Source organism: Geotrypetes seraphini, chromosome 16 (genome assembly GCF_902459505.1).
Source record: "Geotrypetes seraphini chromosome 16, aGeoSer1.1, whole genome shotgun sequence".
Lineage (NCBI taxonomy): Eukaryota > Metazoa > Chordata > Amphibia > Gymnophiona > Dermophiidae > Geotrypetes > Geotrypetes seraphini.
This window is the reverse complement of record NC_047099.1, coordinates 24,781,475-24,804,096: the sequence shown is the minus strand read 5'-3', so window position 1 is coordinate 24,804,096 and position 22,622 is coordinate 24,781,475. Positions and strand designations below refer to the sequence as shown.

Sequence of the window (22,622 nt, the reverse complement as noted above, 5' to 3'; positions counted from 1 at the left end):
AATTAATGGATCTCTCCTTTTTCTAAATTTGTGGTCTAAGAAGGATAATAATTGAAATGCCACATTTACAATCTTGTTTCTTTTTGATGTTTTGATGTTTTTTTTACTTTCTGTATTTCTGCAACAAGTGTATTACTTGTGATATTTTTTCAAATTAATAAAAAGAAAGATTTAAGAAAAGAAAAAATGTGAATCTTGTTGGATTGCAGGTCACTCTCCTCAACCAAAGGAGGACATTTACATCTTAGGACAGCGTATCCCTCAAGTATCAACCTTTAAATATTTAGGAGTCACGATCGACTCCCAATTAAATTTCGGCTGCCAAGTCTCAAACTTAGTTAAATTATGTTTTTATACCATGAGAAAGTTACGATCTATTAGGGGATTATTTCTGGAACACAATCTGCATACTGTTAACCATGCATTATTGATCAACAAGTTGGATTATTGCAATATTGTTTACATGGGCACAACAAAAAGTAATATTAGGAGATTACAAACTATTCAAAATACCGCTATTAAAATGCTGGGATTTAAGAAGAAATTTGATAGGGTCACACCTTTATTCATAAAATTTCACTGGTCTATTTACTATAGGATACAATTTAAAACGCTAATTTTGGTTTACCAGGTTCTGTATCATCAACAACCTGAATATTTACATTCATTAATAAAACCTTATTATCCCAGGAGAACATTAAGATCAATACAAGATTGCAGACTAATACTCCCTTCAGCAAAAAGGGCCAAATGGGAATAAAGCCTTTTATTTCATTGGTCCCCAATTATGGAATCATCTACTGCTGGACATTAGAACAACATAGTCATTCAAGACTAGACTTAAGACCTTCTATTTTGAGGAATCATTTGGAAAGGATAGGTCTTTTTCAGAAATACCTCATATTTATTAAAGAATTCAATTCAGCGCAATGATTCTTGGAAATATATATACTAGTCATTAAGCCCGTTACATTAACGGGTGCTAGAATACTGTTCACCCTCTATGTTGCCCCTTCCATTCACTGCCCTCTCTTCTCTTTCCATCCAGTGTCCGCCCTCTCTCTCTCTGTCCCATATGGCATCTCTCCATCTCCTCCTTCCTTTTGCCTTGGTCTGGCATACCTTCCTCCTTCCCTCCAAGCCATTCTCTCCCCCTCTGCTCCCTTTCCTCATTTAACTACTTCATTGGTCAGCAGCAGCATTCACAATTCATTTTTGTTGCTGGCTTCAGGTCTTTCTCTCTGGCCGGTCCTGTCTTCATGAAAACAGGAAGTAGGCAGGACCGGCCAGAGAGGAAGGCCTGAAGCCAGCAACAGCAGCGAATTGTAAACGCTGCTGCTGCCTGAAGCACCCGAGGCAGACGCTTCTCACCCCTCCCAGCCCAACCCCCGCTGACTCTGCGACCCTCCCAGCAAGATAGAAATAGAAACATAGAAATAGACGGCAGATAAGGGCCCACGGCCCATCTAGTCTGCCCAGCAAGATGACTTTAATATCAAACCTCCCTCCAGCGTTGGCAGCCGCAGCATGCTAAACAGGCTGCTTCGCGGCTTTCTTCTGCCGTTGAGTATCTCTGTCGTGTCATTGATGACATCATTAGTGACGCGGCAGAGGGACTCAACTGCAGGAGAAAGTCGCGAAGCAGCCTGTTTAACGTGCAGCGACTGCCAACGCTGGAGGGATGTTTGTACCGGTGCAGAAGCGATATGTCTCTCCCCTTCCAGTACCTGTGCAGCACTTTGCTGCAGCGCTCGAGTCTGTTTCTCCTGCTTTGTCTAGCCGCCGCATACGCATTCTGGCCACGGACCTACAGATCACGGATCAGGGATTACAGATCACGCAGGTCTGAGTGCGCATGCGCGGCTAGCGTTTTATTATATAGGATAGGATATATATATATATATATATATATATATGTGTATGTGTATATATGTATATATATATATATGTATATATATATATATATATATATGTTTAACGAGAGAGAATGAGTGTATATATATGTATATTTATGCTCATTCTCTCTCGTTAAACACATATGATGATATATGTATTCTTTATAGTGCTTTCCTATCTCTAATGGAGTTCCTTTCATATATTATTTGTGTTGTACTATAAACCGCTTAGGTCTATAATATGCTAATGCGGTATAACAAATGCTAATAAAACATAAGGCTGCAGAGTGTCACAAGGCTGCATGCAGTTAGACTGGAAGTCTTCCATGTTTTCACGTTGATTGTGGTGTCATTTCCTTTGCTAGATATTAATAAGCTTGCCAGCGGTAAATGCAGATGTCTTCTGATAGCATTGGTCTTGGTTTCTTAAGAGCAGCACTATGACATCTGCAGACTCAAGTTCTTATTCCACTTCTGCTTCCAATCTGTACGTGATCAATGCTGAGAAAACAGAACTGAGATATGTAGATTCAGATTCTAATCCTGCTCTCAAATCCAATCTTATTTACTCACTATTTCTCTTTTCTCAGAGTTTGACGAGAAACACACAGAAAGTGAAAGTATGGGAGAAGATATTTTGCTCTCTGAAACCTCTTCAGAAGATGAATATATTATTCTGGTAGGTACAGAAGTTTGGTTAAAAACTGTTATCCCAAGACAAGCAGGCAGCATATTCTCACAAATGGGTGACTTCACCAATGGAGCCCTGGTACGGACCACTTTAATAGTACATCGCCACTTTAAATCTTTAGAAAGTTTGTGATAGCCCGAAACGCACATGCGCTAGTGCCTTTCTGCCCGACATAGAACGCGCTGTCCAGGTTTCAAGTTTATTTAAAATTTGTTTAATCGCCCAATCATATATTCAGGGCAATGTACAATTTTAAAAATATTTTATTGCAATACACAGGGGAACAAAAAGTTCATATAACAAATACATGACTTTCAAAACAGACGAGACCAGTAGGGTAAATAGGATAGAAATACAATAATTAAAGGCAGATGAGACAATCAAGGAAAATTACAAGAGGAGAGATTTTTGTTTTGTTTTTGTTTTTAAAAAAAGGATGGATTTTGCTTTGGTGTTTTAATGATGTCTAGCAGTCAAATGCATCTTTAAAAAGAAAACATTTTAATTGACTTAAATCTACCAACGTTTCTCTCCTCCCTTAAGTAGATTGGCAAGGAATTCCACAATTGGGGGACCATGACAGAAAAAATGTATTGTCTTCGTGTATTAATGGTTTTAAGTGATGGAACAGTAAGCAAATGTTGGTCATTAGATCAAAGAGTTCTAGTGGAAGAGTAGGGAATTAGAATCTTGTCGATACAAGCTGGAGACTTATGGAGTTGGGCCTTAAATGATAACAGACATATTTTATAAATTATTCTATGTGATACTGGGAGCCAATGAGATTTTATAAGAAGTGGCGAGACATGGTCAAACTTTTTTGCATTCATGATAATTTTAATAGAGATGTTTTGAATTAGCTGTAAACGCCTGATCTCTTTTTGCGTAATACCCTTGAATAAGGCATTACAGTAATCAATTTTAGAAATGATCAGAGAATGGATTAATAATAATAATAACTTTATTTTTGTATACCGCATTACCATGGAAGTTCTATGCGGTTAACAGATGAAGAGACTGTACATTTACAGTAAAGTTACAATTTTTTTTTTTTTTGGTATAGCAACATTTACATTTTCAGCGACGCTACATTTACGGTGAAGTTATTTTTCAGCTAGGTTACAAATTGCAGAGAAGTTACATTTGCTGTAAGTTTACATATATATAGCGGAGTTCATACAGTAGTATTACATACGGCGGTGATACATACTGCGGTGTTCGATAAGGCAGAGCAGAGGCATTTAGTATGGGAGGTAACGAAGAAGGGGTGATCCATTTTGTTTAACCATTTGGGGGCTGACAAGATTGGAGGAGTCGAGAGTCTGAGGTAAGTCAAGGTCCGAGGAGGAGGCAAGGAAGAGGGGGGTGAGAAGTTAGAGGAATTTATCAAAAAGGTAGGTTTTGATTGACTTCCTGAACATTTGGTAGGGGGTGGAATTGGAGATGAGTGCAGTGAGGCATTTGTTCCATTTGCCCGCTTGGAATGCTAGGGATCTGTCGAGGAATTTCTTGTAGAGGCAGCCTTTCAGGGAAGGAAAGGAAACCAGGTAGGTGTTTCGTGTACGAGAGGGGCCTGCAATTTCAAGGTGCTCGGATAGGTAGATTGGAGAAGAGCCTGCTAGGGTTTTGAAGCAGAGGCAAGCGAATTTGAAGATGATCCTTGCCTCCACCGGCAGCCAGTGGAGTTTAGTGTAATAGGGGCTAACGTTGTCATATTTTTTGAGGCCGAAGATGAGGCGGACGGCAGCATTTTGAACTATTCTTAAACGTTTGATGGTGTTTTTATAGGATCCCAGGTATATGATGTTACAATAGTCCAGTATACTTAAGATTAGTGATTGGACCAGAAGACGGAAGGAGAGGTGGTCGAAGTGGCGTTTAATGGTGCGAAGTTTCCAGAGGGAGCAGAAACATTTTTTGACCTGGGCACTGGTATGATCTTCGAAGGTCAAGCATCTGTCTAGGAGGACTCCAAGGATTTTTATGGTGGGGTTGATAGGATAGTCTAGGCCATTCAATTTCAGGGAAGTGTTTGTAAGTTTATGGTTAGGACTTGCCAGGAAAATTTTGGTTTTTTCGGTGTTCAATTTTAATTTGAATTGTGAGGTCCATAGTTCTAACTTGGTGAGGACGGAGGAGGTGATTTGTTCCGTCTGTTGCGTGAGTTAAGTTAGGGGAATGATAATGGTAATGTCATCTGCGTATATGAATGATTTTAGGTTTAAGTCAGCAAGTGTCCGTGCCAGGGGGGCCAAGTAAATGTTGAAAAGGGAGGGGGATAGAGGGGAGCCTTGTGGGATTCCGCAGGGGTTGCGCCAGTGATGGGAGAAGGTTCCGTTGCTGTGGAACTGTTAGGAAGCTTGAGAACCAGTTTAGTACTTGGTCGGTAATGCCGATGGAGTCAAGGCAGTTGAGCAGGATATTGTGGTCGACCAGATCGAAGGCGCTGCTTAGGTCGAATTGGAGTACTAGGGCGCTTTTGCCCAGTGAGAACAGGTGGAGGAGGTAATTGGTCAGAGCAGCTAAGACAGTTTCTGTGCTGTGGTTTGTGCGGAAGCCGGATTGGGAGTCGTGAAGGATGTGGAACTTTTCTAGGTAGTTCATGAGGTCATGGTTAATAAGGCCTTCCATGAGTTTTTGGAAGAGTGGGATGTTGGCGATGGGTCTGTAGTTGGCGGTGGAGGAGATAGGTTCCTTGTTGTTTTTAAGGCGGGGGGATACAAGAATGTGGCCAAGTTCAGTCGGGAAGTGACCTGTAGACAGGCATAGTGAGATCCAATTGAAGAGGTCGGCTTTGAATGAGGGGGGAGCGGATTTCATGATGGTGGGTGGGCAATTGTCTAATAGGCAGTTGGAGTTAGCGTATTTTGAGTATAGATTGAGAAAGAGGTTCCAGTCTGGGCTTTCGAAGGAGCTCCAGGTCATGTCTGTATTGTGTCTGCTGCAGGAAGGTTGAATATTGGCTCAGGGCTGGGAGCTATAAGAGACAATTTTAAGGTGTGAATTTTGTTGGCAAAATGGTCTGCTAGGATTGTAGCGGGGGGCGGGAGGTCGGGGCTGGAGCATTTGTGTGAATCTGTGTCTAGGAGGGAGTTGACTATTCTAAAGAGTGCTTTACTATTTAGAGAAGGGGAATTGATTAGTTGGGAGTAATGTTTACTGCATTTTTCGTTGATCAATCTTTTGTATTCGTTGACTTTCAGTCGCCAGTTTAGTCTATCGTTGTCAGTCCCTTATTTACGCCATGTTCTTTCAGATACTTCGCGTTTTATGGCTAAGAGATCTGCGTCAAACCAGCTGTTTGAGGGCCGAGGGGTTTTCTTGCGAAGTCTTAGGGGTGCGATGGTGTTTAGGACTTGATCGCTGAAGTTTTTCCAGTCTAAGTAGAAGTTGGGGTCAGGGTCGGAGTTAGAAATGTGACCAGAAATCTGCTGGATTAATTTTTTCTCTTGTCCAGATCATTGTCTTTGTATGGTTGGGCGTGGGTTTCCTGTCTGGTTGTTTTTTGAGCCAGGCTAGTTCGAACTGACACAGGAGGTGGTCGGACCAAGGGGTGTTAGACCAATTTTGTTCAGTGAGGAGTTAATGGGGGTGTTGGAAAGGAAAGTGATCAGGTCAAGTTGGTGACCTTTAATGTGTGTTGTGGTTTGGGGGGGCTTGGTGAAGCCTAGCGATGTGAGGAAGGAGAATAGGTCTGCAACATTGGGATTCTCTTCTTGCTCAAGGTGTAGATTGATGTCTCCTGCTAAGAGGTTGTGGGTGCCGGCTGCCGAGTTTGTGAGAAGGAATTCGTAGTAGTCTTCTTTTGCTAGATTCCATTTATTAGGGGGTATGTAGAATAGTGTGATGATAAGGTTATCAATGTAGTCAGTTTTGAAGATTTTGCAGGTAAGGATTTCCAGGTAATTAGTTGATTTGGAATCTAGGATTTGGAAGTGAAAGTGGTCACGGAGAATGATGGCCAGACCACCTCCCCTTTAATATGTTTAAGGATTTTGATTCTAACCATTTAGAAATTAAGCAAATTTGCCATAACCTGAAAAATGTTGATTTGACTATACTGCTAATATGATCATGATAGGACAGTTTCTGATCGAATATGACCCCTAGAATTTTGATGGTAATGACTGCCTGAAGAGTAGTGCCTGTAAGTGTAATGGGATGGTTGAATTTTAGGCCTTGTTTCCATGGAAAGAGCATTACATTTGATTTGGAAATGTTAAGAGCAGTTTCTTAGTTTCCGTGGAGCTAAGAAGTCGCTTATCAACGTCTGGTAGTATTTTTCGCTGTTTTCCCCTTCTTGCGGTTTTCTTTTTTGACTTTTTAGTCATTATTGGTTTTTCTTTCTTTATTGTTTCTCTTTTTGTAAAAAAAAAAAAAAAAAATTTACTTTTTCTCTTGTGCGGGTTCAGCCCGGTGGGGCCTTTTCCGCTTCCTCAGCCTCGACCTTTGATTTTGCTGAGGCGGTTTTTCCCTCAATGTCCCAACCTCAAACGGGCTTTAAAAAGTGCAGTCGCTATGCTCGCCCTATGTTCAGTCTGGGGCCAGAGCACAGGGCTGAAACTTGCACTCGTTGCTCCTTTCTTCAAAAGCGAACGTTAAAAAACCATCAAAATTCAACGTCTTCTTTTCGGTATTACTATGGAGGGTGAGCCGACACCAGCCCTGACATCGGGATCCGCATCGAAGTCGACGCCACAACTTTTGACATTGATTGAATCTTCCTCGGTGTCGCTACCAGTGGGTAAGCCGGCTAAGAAGTCTTTCCCCACCCCTTCGGGCCCTCAGGTCTCTGCTGCAGTGAGCCAAGTCCTGCCGACCTCGAGGCACCCTAAAAAACGCTCGGCTCCAATTCAGGTGAGTGCCTTGTCATCGGCCTCCTCATCTCCGGAGCACAGAGCAGCACCCACGGTATCGGTGAAAAAGCCAACGGTACCGGTGCACTCGCTGAAACAGCAAATTAGGGAATTGCTGCAGCAAGAGTTACGGGAGCAGTTACAGCTTTTACTTCCCGTAATGGTGACACCGGCGCCTCCAGTGTCAGTCCCAATTCGGTCTGAGCTTACCACGTCGACACCAATTGTCTTAGAATCACCATCGATCCCGCCTCGTTTGGTCAAAGAATTGATGTCGCAAACATCTCAACACCGATCTTATTCTCGTACATCTCCTGAGACTGTATCAGTAAAGTCGGGTAAGGCTTTACAAAAGCTTAAAAATCTCGACTCCTCGACACTCAGCACTGGATTCCATCAACCCGTGATCCTGATCTCTGGGGAGATTCTGAAGAACCTCTACTTTCTGATGATGAGGATATTTCTTCAGAAGAAGTTTTTATCCCCATCTTCACAGGAACCTACTTTGAAACCTGACAAGGCTTCCTTTTCCAGATTTTTAAAAGATATGTCAGAGACTTTGTTCATACCACTTGAAGCTGATTCTAAAAAAGCTAAGCAATTTTTAGATGTTTTAGACTATGAGCAGCCACCTAAGGAGTTTCTCAAGCTCCCTCTACATGATATCTTAAGGGAGACTTTTTATAAAAATCTAGAAACTCCTTTAACAATCCCTATGGCTCCTCGCAAACTTGATTTGCTATATAGAATGGTGCCTATTCCAGGTTTTGATAAGACTCAATTACCACATGAATCTCTTCTTATGGAGTCCACCCTGAAAAAGTCTGCAGGAGCCAGTGTGCATGCCTCAGTACCTCCTGGCAAAGAGGGTAAAGCCATGGATCGCTTTGGCAAATGACTTTTTCAAAATTCTATGCTGGCCAATCGATCTGGCAACTATGCTTTTCATTTTTATTTTTATTTAAAGCATCTGGTGAATCAAGTTGCTACCTTTCAAAAATATCTTCCTGACCGAAAGTTGCCTTCTTTTCAATGTTGCATTTCGGAATTGTTCCAGTTATGCAAATATGTGATTCGTTCCATATATGATACATTTGAACTAACATCTCGTGCAGCTTCTATGTCTGTAACTATGTGACGTCTCACCTGGCTTCGAGTATCTGAACTCGATGTGAACCATCAAGATCGACTCGCTAATGCTCCTTGTTTGGGTGATGAACTTTTTGGACCTTTTTTGGATACAACTACCCAAAAACTATCCGCCCATGAAACCAGGTGGGATTCTTTAGTGAAGAACAAAAAGAAGCCCACTCCTGCTCGACCTTTCAGGCAACAACCAGCCTATCAATGTTGTTTTGCTGCCAGACCTATGCCTCCACCCCAGTCTCAACCTCAGAGACAATGACAACATCCTCAACAGCAACATCAGCAACAACAACAGAAACAGCAGGCTGCTCCTCAAAAACCAATGCAGTCCTTTTGACGTGTTTCTCCGGAGCATAGTCACCATTCCCATATCACAGAATTTACCTCAGCCCATCAGAGGTTGTCTCCAATTCTTCATCAGTTGTTGGGAACTTATTACATCGGACCTTTGGTCCTCAACATCATTCATCCGGGTTATTCTCTAAATTTCCAGACTCTCCCATCAGACAATCCTCCAAAAGAGTCTGTTTTGGACCCTGCTCAGTCCTCCCTTCTTCTACAGGAAGTACAATCTCTTCTACTGAATGCCATAGAGGAAGTTCCCCTTTCTCAACAGGAGCAGGGATTCTACCCAAGAAGACCGGAGGACTGAGACCCATCCTGGATCTCAGAGCTCTCAACAAATTTCTAGTAAAGGAAAAATTCAGGATGCTATCTCTCGCCCTGCTATATCCTCTCCTCAATCGGAATGACTGTCTATGCTCCCTAGATCTCGAGGAAGCCTACACACATATCCCAATTCATCCGGCTTCCAGGAAATATCTCCGTTTTCAAATCAATCACTGTTATTACCAATACAAGGTACTTCGCTTCGGCCTGGCATCTTCTCCCAGAGTCTTCACGAAGTGCCTAATTGTGGTGGCCTCCTTTCTCCGATTACACAGTCTTCAAGTCTTTCCTTCTGGATGACTGGTTAATCAAAGCTATGTCGTCTCAAGAAGTGCTTCAAGCAACTTCTCAGACCTCTCTTTTCTTCAGGTTCTCGGATTCTAAGTCAACTTTCCCAAATCACATCTCATTCCGACTCAACGTCTACAATTGTGACAAACCCAAGTCCGGTCTGGGTTTTGCCACAAGGATTAGGAAGAGATATAGTAAACCCCGTTGTAAAAGGGCTGACGAGGTAGAAGCCTCGTCTGTGGATTTGGCTGACTACTGCACAGACCTGGAAGTGGAGTCAGATGAGGCAGAGCAGGAAAGGCTTAAACAGAAAAGCTACATACAGGTTAGGCAGGTGCCCAAGTCTGTTAGAGGATTACTTCCTTTCCAGCAGCCTATCCAGGCAAGGGTTAAGGCTGGAAAGGTTCCTGCACTTAGGCAGATAGAACAAGCCTGTGTTTGGAAGGCCCCTCCCCCACCGAGGCTGAGTGGGAGTATCCCTTCCCAGCTTAAAACGGGACAGTTGAGAACTCAGAGGGGGAAAGCAGCCTGGAGGCAAACAGGAGAGATTCATCCACTCTCTCCACACCCCGAGGAGGCTGGAGACTGGCAAATGTTGGACACGGAGGAGCTTACTGCTGACCCAGGGAGTGAGGAAGGAACCACTAAAACGACCAGTATTGAAGATAGGAAGTGAGGTATACTGGAAAACTCCACAATCCAAAAAATTACCTCACTTTAGGGTAAATCATTTATCACGTTCAATCATGAATTTGAAAATCTTCTTATTAAATCAATCCAGAATCGCTGGTTATTCAGTTTAATACATCCTTTATTATATTCAAATTGCTTGCTCCAACAATAATGTACCCGACGGGACCCGTTTCACCTGAAAGGCTTTTTCAAGGGTTCCAACTGGGAGCACTGAAATCAGGCATCCTCTCTATCTCGGGTTCGGAGCTGCTCTGAATTCAGGCGAAATGGGTCCCGTCAGGTACATTAACATTGACAAATCTTGTGGGCTACTACTCCCGATCAAAAAAAAAATCTGAATCATTACCAGGAACTATCTCTATCAAATCTGTTCCACTACACATGGAAACTAAAATTAAACTACTTGGCGTTATCATTGATAGAGATCTCTCTTTTCACGAACATATTAGCTCCGTAGTAAAAGTCTGCTTCTATAAACTTCGCATCATCAGATCATTAATATCCATTCTAAATACTGACTCTATTACTATATTAACCCACTCTTTAGTAATCTCTCACTTAGACTACTGCAACTCGCTCCTCAATGGCCTTCCACAAAAAGAATTACGACGCCTTCAACTGATACAAAATACCGCAATAAAACTTATCTACAAAAAAACCAAATACGATCATGTCACTCCTCTCTTAAAGGAAGCCCACTGGCTTCCAATTTCTTATCGTATCACTTACAAAATTATTCTACTCACTTTCAAAATCAAACTCTTACATCAACCTACATTCCTCGATAAACTTCTTATTCCTCAAAGTTCCACCCGTACATTAAGATCATCAGACCAAAAACTTCTCTATATTCCATCTCTTAAAGATTTTTATTATACACGCAAAACAAACTTCGCTATAACAGCCCCTACCTTATGGAACTCACTTCCACAATACCTCCGCGACGAACAACAACTAGTCAAATTCAAGATCAATCTAAAGACTTTCTTATTTCGAGATGCTTTTAATCAAACCTAAAAGCATCTTCTCTCTCTTCCTTCGGTCAGCAAACTTCCATTATCTTAATGTTCCCCTCCCTTTTGTTCAATCCTCCCCCCCACTCTCTCCTTTTCATCTATACAATGTAACTTTTTCCCCTTCCGCTGTTACTGCCCTCACACTCCAGTTCGTCAAGTCTTTGTCATTTATGTTTAACTTAAGACATCTTTTTGCACATACTGCTACTTTTAATGCTTTTTTTTTTTTTTTTAATAATTTTATTGTAAACCGGCCAGACAATTGTTTGATGGTCGGGATATTAAAAACCAATAAACTTGGAAACTTGGAAACTTGTTGGAGCAAGCAATTTGAATATAATAAAGGATGTATTAAACTGAATAACCAGCGATTCTGGATTGATTTAATAAGAAGATTTTCAAATTCATGATTGAACTTGATAAATGATTTACCCTAAAGTGAGGTAATTTAATTTTTTGGATAGTGAGGAAGGAACCCCAGGGGAACCCATGGAAATCCAGGAGAGTCTGGTAGGACCGGAGGAGGTGCCCATGGACATTGATAAGCAGTAAGGGGATGTGTATTGCCTGTGGCCACAGTAGTGAAGCTACCAGTTATGCCAGGGATAGAGTGAAGGGGAGTTGTATGTCTCTCCCTTCTGATAATGAACTGCTAGTTGCTGCATGAAAGCTTGAGTTGTAAAGCTAGCAAGCGTTTTGGCATTTTTGTTTTCTCTGTTAGCAGCCAAGCTGAGCCTAGAGCGTTCTTCCCCACAGCTGTGCATAATTGATTACTTGAACGGCACAGCAGGGAGCTGTGCTGAGAGCCTGCACGTTCCCAGAGCTGAGTGTACCTTTTGAATTCTGTGCTAAGGAAGAAAATACGTTTTACAGAACTACAGTATGTGGTAAGCCTCGTTAGGTTGTGGAAACCAGGTGACATGCTGGCCAGGTTTCTTGTTGCACAGTTTTGTTAAAGTTTGTTTCTGTTCTGGATTTTTCATGCCTATGAAATGACACAGCTGCTAGAGCTGAAGCAGCTCGGTGAAAGTTACTGAATGCCAAACTGCCCTGGTGAACAGGACTGTTTATAGATGTGCTAACAAAGTCCAGAAGCAGTGGAACTGTAGGTTAAGGTGGGACACACCCAAAAACCTGGACATTGGATTTCTTTGAAAGTTTTGCTCTGTGTGAACAGCTTGTGTTTTGCCTCATAGTTTTGAGTGCTTGTTTTGAAGTCTGCTGAGCTGAAGCATATTTCTTTTGTTCAATGCAACCAGTGAACATAATAAAACCCTTTGTTTGGTTACATTCTGCCTCAGTCTTTTCCCTTGCATGCCCTTATTAGGCTGTTCATAAGCCAAGCGAAATCCTGAAGGGTCCTTCGGTAGTGAGGGACACATCGGGCCAGAGTCTTGTGTCACGATCCCGGAGCTCGCAACGCATCGCTAGAGCGCGGGTGTGACACAGTTCATTGGGGCAATCCTCGACACCATTCTTATGAGAGCATTTCTTCCACCAGATCGTATTTAGACTCTCATCCGTCTGTGTCAGCAATTACTTCCTCTTCAAACCATCTTTGCCAAACACATGATGGTTCTTCTAGGCCACATGGCTTCGACTGTTCATGTCACACCACTGGTAAGACTACATCTTCGGACCCCTCAATGGACTCTCACTTTTCAGTGGTCTGCGGTGACAGATCGTCTTTCTCAACATATCTATGTGACACCATCTCTTCTGCAATCACTTCACTGGTGGATGACCTCTTCCAATCTATCCAGAGGTCTCCTTTTCCATTTACCCCCTCATCACAAGATCATCACGATGGACGCATCTCCTTATGCCTAGGGCTCATATGGACGATCTGCAGACTCAGGGATTTTGGACTGCCAAGGAGCAAAAATTTCAAATCAATTTTCTAGAACTCAGAGCAAGGCTTTTCATCATCTTCTTTGCCCTCAAGTCCTCCTCCTTTGCACAGACAATCAAGTAGCAATGTACTACATTAACAAACAAGGAGGTACGGATTCTAACCTATTGTGTCAGGAAGCCCAAAAAATCTGGACTTGGGCGACAGCTCGCAATTTGTTCTTGAAGGCAGTCTACATTGAAGGGCAGAAGAATTCCCTAGCAGACAACCTCAGCAGAATTCTTCAACCTCATAAATGGACTCTCGACTCTGCAACTCTCCAGTCCATATTTGCTCAATGGGGCACTCTCAAATGGACTTGTTTGCGGCTCCTCGCAATCACCAATTGCCCCAGTTTTGTTCCAGATTTTACTCTCCTCTCCGTCTGGCAGCAGATGCTTTCCTCCTTAGTTGGGCGGGCCTGTTTCTATATGCATTCCCTCCACTTCATCTCAAGTTGAGAACCTTATTATCCCAGGACAAGCAGGCAGCATATTCTTGACTGATGGGTGACGGCACCGACGGAGCCCCGGTATGGACACTTTTAGAGTGATTGCACTCTAAGAACTTGGAAAGTTCTAGAGGCCGCACTGCGCATGCGCGAGTGCCTTCCCGCCCGACACAGGCGCGCGGTCCCCAGTTTCTTAGTTTCCGCGGAGCTAAGAAGACGCGTTTTTCAACGGCTGTTGAAATTTTTTCTACTTGCCTTCCCGCTCGCGTAAACCTTTTTGGCTCTATTGCCTTTTTCTTTTGATTCATTTTTGTAAAAAAAAAAAAAAAAAATCTTTTATTTTTTTCTTCATTTTTCGTTTTTCCCCGGCGGGGCCTTCTGCCACCATCGAGGCCTCGGCCTTCGATTTGGCTGAAGCCATTTTTACTTTCATGCCCCCTCAGCCAGGGTTTAAAAAGTGCCAGCAGTGTGCTCGGCCTATATCTCTCACGGACCCACACAACTGGTGCCTACAGTGTTTGGGTCCTGAGCATCAGGCTTCCACCTGCACCCGCTGTGCCACACTTAAAAAAAGAACATTGAAAAATCGCCAAATACAACAGCGATTACTGTTCGGTGCCGAGATGTCCGACACCGTTCCATCGGCACCGACTTCGGCACCTACTCAGTCGGCACCTTCCTCTTCGACGCCGCGCAACACCGCACCGGCGTCCCAGCACTCAGGTAAGCCGGCTAAGAAGCCTTCCCCGCTAGAGCGTCCTCCGGTCTCGAGTGCAGCGAGCCCAATCCTGCCGACCGTGAGGCGCCAGCGGAAGCGCTCCGCCCCTATCGAGGTGAGTCCCTCGACATCGGGCTCCTCATCTCCGGGGTGTAGAGCGGCACCGCAGGTACCGCAGAAGAAAAAGGCGGTACCGGTGCCCTCCCTTGATGATCGCATTGCGGCCATCTTGCAGGTACAGCTGAAGGAGCAGCTCCAACAACTCCTTCCAGCTATCCTGACACCGAACCTTCCGGTGCCGGTCTCGTCTGAGCCGCCGGTACCGAGAATGGAACGACCTATTTTATCTACTTCCTCTCTTTCGGTACCGCTACACTCAACCTCATCGGTGTCGATGCCAATCCTTGCACCGGAGCCGACAACTCAACACCAGTCGGTACAGACCTCGGCTCCGATGCAACAGGTAACATCTCCCGGTACCGCTTCGATGAGGTCAGGTAAGTCGGTACGCAAGTCCCGACACCTGGAACCATCCACCCCTGAGTCTCGGGACCGTAGTTCCCATATTCGAGACCCTGATCTGTGGGGTGATTCCGAAGAGCCTTTTCTTTCAGAAGGTGAGTGTTCTTCGGGGGAGGATGATCCTGACATTCCTGATCCTTCCTCCAAACATGATTCCACGTCTTTTTCGTCATTTTTAAAAGACATGTGTGAATCTCTGTCCATTCCTTTGGAGGCTGAGTCTAAAAAGTCTAAGGCCTTTTTAGATGCTCTTGATTTTGACCAGCCTCCAAAGGAATTTCTGAAACTCCCTCTTCACGACATCTTGAGGGAGACTTTTTACAAAAATTTAGAGTAATATCTGATCATGGTGGTATATGGATAGAAGTTAATTTACTAGATCCAGATAATTCCAAACCTGTATGGAGGTTTGATAATACATTGCTTGCTGATTCTAAATTTTGCACAGAATTTCAAAATAAAATAAATGAATATTTTAGACTTAATGATTTAGAGGAAATTTCGATTGGAATTTTATGGGATGCTTTCAAAGCAACTATGAGAGGACAAATTATATCATATTCTGCATATAAAAAGAAACTGTTAAGAAAACAATATGTGAATTTGGAAAAAGAAATTAAGAATTTGGAATTAAAATTGGTTAATAAATGGGAACAGGAGACATTTCAAATATTGTTAAAAAAAAAATGTGAATATAATGAAATTTCCTCTGGGTTAGTAAGGAAAGATATTTTTGCTCAGCAGGTGGTGTATTATGGTAGTGCAAATAAGGCTGGAAGATTATTGGCAAATTATTTAAAAGCAAAGAAAAGGAAGGAGAAAATAAGCATAATTAAAGATGAGTTAGGAAATTCTCATTCTCAAATTGAAAATATATTAAAACAATTTTTAAAATATTATAAGTCATTGTATTCTTCGGAGTCTTATTTAAATAAAGAGAAAGATGGGATGGATTTTTTGAGTTTAGTTGAAGGTCCTAAGGTTCCTGATCATATAAAAAGAAGTTTAGATAAACCTATATCATTAAAAGAGTTACAAATGGCATTGAAATCCCTTAGAGTTGGGACCGCTCCAGATGGAGATGGATTTACAGTAGAGTTTTATAAAGAATTTCAAATTTCCCTATTACCGTATTTATTAAAATTATATCAGGATCAACTGAATAAAGGTTGTATATCAGGCACTATGGCAGAATCTTTAACTATTGTTTTGCCAAAGCCAAATAAAGATCCAACATTGGTTTCAAACTACAGGCCTATATCTTTAATAAATGTAGATGGTAAATTATTAGCTAAGATTTTAGCATTAAGATTGGCTAAAGCTCTTTCGCATATAATAGGAATGAATCAAACTGGATTTGTTGCTCAAAGACACTCTTCTAATAATACTAGACTGGCATTTCAGATGTATTATTTAACAAAACAAATTAATGATCCAGCTTTTTCGGTTTCACTAGATGCTGAGAAGGCTTTTGATCGTGTAGAATGGAGTTTCATGTATCAAGCTATGGAATGGTTTGGTATTGGATCCGGATTTATACAAATGATACAAGAATTGTACAGCTCCCCAACTGCTCGCTTATATATAAATAATAATTTTCCGGATGCTTTTAAGTTGCAGAGAGGAGTTAGACAAGGTTGTCCATTATCTCCTTTGCTCTTTGATATAGTTCTTGAACCCTTATTATTAGCTATTCGACAGGCAAAGGACATACAGGGTATTCCATGTGCTGGAGTGGAATATAAAGTATCTGCTTATGCAGATGACATCTTGCTTCATTTGAGGAATCCGGAAACAACAATCCCATGTCTACTGAAGGTCATAAATACATTTGGAAAATTCTCAGGATACAAAATAAATTGGATTAAATCAGAGATTTTACCTTTAAATGTGCATTGTACAAAAGGTATACTTGATACTTTCCCTTTTATATGGAAAGAGGATGGAATAAAATACTTAGGTATTTGGCTGAATAAAACACTTGAAGAGACAATAAGAATAAATGAAAAATGTTTATTACAAAAAGTTACAGAATTGTGTGAGCAATGGAATCCTTTACATTTGTCCTGGTGGGGAAGAGTACAAACTGTTAAAATGATGATTTTGCCTGTGGTTTGCTATCAATTGGGAATGATACCAGTGTTTTTTCAGGGGTCTTTCTATAAAAAATTAAATAGTATTCTGGTTAAATTTATTTGGCTGGGTAAAATTGCAAGAGTGGCTTTAGTGTCTTTGCAAAGACCAATTAAGGAGGGTGGGGTAAATTTTCCCAATTTTTATAGGTATCATCAGGCCTATATCATGCGCCAAGGTATGTATTGGGTCCTCCCAGAGCTTTTGGAACAATTACCAGAGTGGTTAAGGGTGGAGAGATCACTTATCTTTCCACTTAGGCTTGATCTTTTGCTTGGTGTAAAGGTGCCTAGAATACGTAAGGACAATAGAGTATTAATGGATACTTGGAAAACATTAAGGTTTGTAGACAAATTAACCACTGATTCTATTTTAAAATCGAAACAACAGACTATTTGGGTAAACTCCAAGATACAAATAGGCGGGTTTAAGGTTGTCTGGAAAGATTGGATTAAAGCAGGTATAAGATCATTAACGGAAGTAATTGATAATGATAAGATGCTTGAATTTTCACAATTGCAACATAAATATGGTCTGAATAAAAAACAAAGTTATAAGTGGTTGCAATTGAAGCAGGCTATTCAGGTGGGGTTCCCTGAATGGAAATCTTTAAATGATCATTACAGCTTAGAATTCTTATGTTTCCAGGCAGATTTTCTGGGTCACCAGGCCGCAAAGTGGTATAAAATTATATCTAATTATTTGAATAAGAAGCCTAAAAATGGATTAGGAGATATTTGGAGCATTGAGATTAAGCATCAGATTAATGCATCTCAATGGCCACGTATTTGGTCTTGGAGAATTAAAGGTACGATGTCAGCATCTATTAGGCAAACATGGTTCTTTTTGTTGCATAGAGCATTCTGGACCCCTACTAGATTACAAAAATTAGATTGCTCTAAGTCTAATAGATGCTGGCATTGTAAAATTGAAGTTGGAACTCTAGACCATCTTTTATTTTATTGTCCATGTATTCAGGCATTTTGGATATCAATATGGGATCAAGTTAATATGTTGATGGAGAGTCATGTGGCTTTATCCTATGACACAGTGATTTTTGGAATGTGTATGAGGGCCAAATGCCAAATATCTGCAGCAAACAATAAATTATTGTTGATTCTTACGGGAGTGGGAATTCAACAGATAACAACTAATTGGAAAGACTGTTCTAGATTGAATTGTAATTTTTGGTGGAACTCATATGTGTAAGATGGAAAGATTTTTTGCGATACAGAGGGGGTATTTTAAAAGATTTCAAGAGGTGTGGAGGCCATTAATTGAATATTATAACGAGTAAAGTTTATTCTTTTTCCTTGGGGATAATATATAGAAATGGGATGGGATGGGAGGGATAGGGAGGGAAAAATATTGGAAAGATGTTATGAAAAATAAGGAGATATATGTAATAGGATGGGATATTTATTGTTGTGCATTACTGGGTATAATAAAATGTTTAAAGTGTTTGAGGAAGAAGGATGGGGGGAGGGACAGATTTCATGTCAGATTAATTGTATTATCAAAAAGGGATGTATAATTATATATAAATTTGGAAGGAATATTTTATTGATATGGAAAAGGGTGGGAGGTGGGGGAGAATAAAAACATGTATAATAATATTGTTTAAGAATACCAAGTGTGTTATGTAAATTAATTGTAATAATACTGTACACTTGTTGAAAGAAATAAAAAGGAATAAAGATTTAAAAAAAAAAAAAAATTTTGATGAAATGCAAATCAAAACTTCTAAGCGTTTTACAATTTATATATTTTTTTTACAATTCTTTATTCATTTTTCATCTTACTTCAAGTATACAATATTACATCAATTGAATCATACACATCACTTGAAATTCTTTCTATTGTCATCTTAAATACATAAATTATCTCCCTTCCCCACCCACCCTTTTCACAAATATTGTAATCAGAAAATATCATACATGTTATATTCATAGAATTAATTAAACCTATATTATAACTATATACCACCCCCTTTCCCATAATTATAATTATACTTATCCCAGGACAAGCAGGCAGCATATTCTTGACTGATGGGTGACGGCACCGACGGAGCCCCGGTACGGACAATTTTAGAGTGATTGAACTCTAAGAACTTTAGAAAGTTCTAGCTCGGCCGCACCGCGCACGCGCGAGTGCCTTCCCGCCCGACAGAGGCGCGCGGTCCCTCAGTTTCTTAGTTTCCGCGGAGCTAAGAAGACGCGTTTTTTTCAACGGCTGTTGAAACTTTTTTTCTATTGCCTTCCCGCTCGCGTAAACTTTTTGCCTTTTGGCCTTATTTCGTTTCTTTTTTTCTTTTGTAAAAAAAAAAAATATATATATTTTTTCTTTTCTTAATTTGATTTTCCCCGGCGGGGCCTTCTGCCACCATCGAAGCCTCGGCCTTCGATTTGGCGGAAGCCGTTTTTCCTTTCATGCCCCCTCAACCGGGTTTTAAAAAGTGCCAGCGGTGTGCTAGGCCTATATCTCTCACGGACCCACACAACTGGTGTTTACAGTGTTTGGGTCCTGAGCATCAGGCCTCTACTTGCACCCGCTGTGCTACTCTAAAAAAACGGACATTAAAAAATCGCCAGATACAGCAGCGATTACTGTTCGGTACCGAGATGTCCGACCCCGTTCCTTCGACTCCGGCTTCGGCACCGATTCAGTCGGCACCCTCGTCTTCGACGCCGTGTGATTCCACACCGGCATCTCAACAGTCAGGTAAGCCGGCTAAGAAGCCTTCCCCGCTGGAACGTCTTCCGGCCTCGAGTGCAGTGAGTCCAATCCTGCCGCCTGTAAGACGCCAGCGGAAGCGCTCCGCCCCTATAGAGGTGAGTCCCTCGACATCGGGCTCCTCATCTCCGGGGCGTCGAGCGGCACCGCAGGTACCGCAGAAGAAAAAAGCGGTACCGGTGCCATCCCTCGATGACCGCATTACGGCCATCCTTCAGGTGCAGCTTAAGGAGCAATTAGAAAGGCTCCTTCCTGCTATCATGACACCGAACCTTCCGGTGCCGGCCCGCACCGAGCTATCGGTACCGGTTGTTGAACAACCCGTATCGATACCGATTGTGGAACCCGTGTTACCCGCTTCCACTGTTTCGGTACCGCTTCACCTAACCTCATCGGTATCGATGCCAGTTCTTGCACCGGAGCCGAGAGCTCTCCATCAATCGGTACAGACTTCGGCACCGGTGCGACCGATAACATCTCCTGACTCGGTATCGATGAGGTCGGGTAAGTCGGTGCGCAAAACCCGACACATACAAACGTCGACACCTGAGTCTCGGGACCATTCTTCCCATGTCAGGGACCCTGATCTGTGGGGAGACTCAGAGGAACCCTTTCTTTCTGAAGGCGAATGTTCCTCAGAGGAGGAGGATTCGGCTGTCCCTGACCCATCCTCCAAACAGGTCACTTCCTCTTTCTCCTGTTTTTTGAAAGAGATGTGTGAATCCTTGTCCATTCCTTTGGAGGCTGAATCCAAAAAGTCTAAAGCTTTTTTGGATGCCCTTGATTTTGATCAGCCTCCAAAGGAATTTTTGAAACTTCCCCTTCATGACATCTTGAGGGAAACTTTCTATAAGAATTTAGAGACTCATTTAACTGTCCCAGGGGCCCCTCGTAAACTGGATTCTCTATATAAGGTAATTCCCATTCCTGGGTTCGACAAACCTCAACTTCCACACGAATCATTATTTGTCGAGTCCACCCTTAAAAAGACTTCAGGAGCCAGTGTATATGCATCTGTCCCTCCTGGCAGAGAAGGAAGGGCCATGGATAAATTTGGTAAGAGGCTCTACCAAAATGCTATGTTAGCAAATAGAGCTAGTAATTATGCTTTTCATTTTTCTTTTTATTTAAAGCATCTCCTTACCACCATGGCTTCTTTCGAAAAATATCTTCCTTCACGAAAGCATCCCTCTTTTCACACCTGCTTGTCGTCTCTTTTCCAATTACGTAAGTTTATGGTTAGATCCATATATGACACCTTTGAACTTACATCCAGAGCGACAGCAATGTCGGTGGCTATGCGCCGTTTGGCCTGGCTTCGGGTATCCGAGCTTGATGTTAACCATCAAGATCGGTTAGCCAACGCCCCGTGCCTAGGGGATGAGCTCTTTGGGGATTCCATGGACTCAACCACACAAAAGCTCTCGGCTCATGAGATGCGCTGGGATACCCTGCTTAAAAATAAAAAGAAGCCTCCTCCGCCAAAACCATATAGACAGCAGTCGGCCTATCAACGCCGCTTCACAGCTCGTCCATTAACTACCACTGCTCAGCAACCCAGGCGTCAGAGGCAACAACAATGTCAGCCTCCCAGACAGCAGCAGCAACAACAATCTGTGAAACAACAACCTCAGCAGAAGTCACAGCCCTTTTGACTTCATTCTCCACAGTATAGCCAGTATCCCTATTCCTGCTCTCCTGCCTCAGCCTATAGGAGGTCGACTTTCTCTGTTCCTCAGCCGGTGGGAAGTAATCACCTCGGACCAATGGGTCCTCAACATCATCCGCCACGGCTACTCTCTCAACTTTCAGACTCTTCCACCTCAAAGCCTGCCAAAAGAGTCTGCTTTGAACAGTCCTCAATCGGCCCTCCTTATTCAGGAGGTCCAATCCCTCCTCCTTCTGAACGCTATAGAAGAAGTTCCTCTAGATCAAAAGGGGCAGGGATTCTACTCCCGTTATTTTCTAGTCCCCAAAAAAACAGGAGATCTCAGACCCATCCTAGATCTTCGCGATCTCAACAAACATCTGGTAAAAGAAAAATTCAAGATGCTTTCTTTGGCCATCCTTTATCCCCTTCTAAATCAAAACGACTGGCTATGCTCCCTCGATCTCAAAGAGGCTTACACTCACATACCGATCAATGTAACCTCAAGACCATATCTCCGATTCATGATCAATCATTGTCATTACCAATACAAGGTACTGCCCTTCGGTCTAGCCTCATCTCCAAGGGTATTCACCAAATGTCTCATTGTAGTAGCGGCATTTCTACGCTCTCACCACCTTCATGTATTCCCTTACCTGGACGACTGGTTGATCAAAGCCACATCCGCTCAAGCAGTTCTCCTGGCCACCAACCAAACCATCCACTTTCTACAAATTCTGGGGTTCGAGATCAATCTACCCAAATCTCATATCATCCCCACTCAAAGACTTCAATTCATTGGAGCGATCCTAGATACACTCCAAATGAGAGCTTTCCTACCATCCAATCGTCTTCAGACCCTTCAGTCTCTATGTCAGAAGGTGCTTTCACTACCTTCCATCTCAGCCAGACAGATGATGGTACTCTTGGGGCACATGGCATCCACAGTTCATGTCACACCTCACGCACGTCTTCACCTGCGCACTCCTCAATGGACCCTTGCTACTCAGTGGTCCCAAGCGTCGGATCCTTGCTCACGACACATATCTGTGACATTATCTCTTCGTCAGTCTCTTCAATGGTGGTTGGTATCCTCAAATCTATCCAGAGGTCTTCTGTTCCATCAGCCTCCTCATCAACTAGTCATCACCACCGACGCCTCTCTGTATGCATGGGGAGCTCACTTGAACGAGTTCCAGACTCAAGGTTTTTGGACAGCCCAGGAAAAGAAGCATCAAATCAATTTCCTGGAACTCAGAGCGATGTTTT

General features: G+C 42.4%; 1 protein-coding gene across 1 annotated transcript in view; it reads left to right on the top strand.

Moving 5' to 3' along the window:
- DNAH2 (dynein axonemal heavy chain 2) overlaps positions 1 to 22,622 on the top strand; it is a 511,463-nt gene that overhangs the window by 44,335 nt on the left and 444,506 nt on the right. The window contains 1 exon segment of the mRNA XM_033923769.1: positions 2,486 to 2,574. Coding sequence (XP_033779660.1) covers positions 2,486 to 2,574 — 89 coding nt within the window.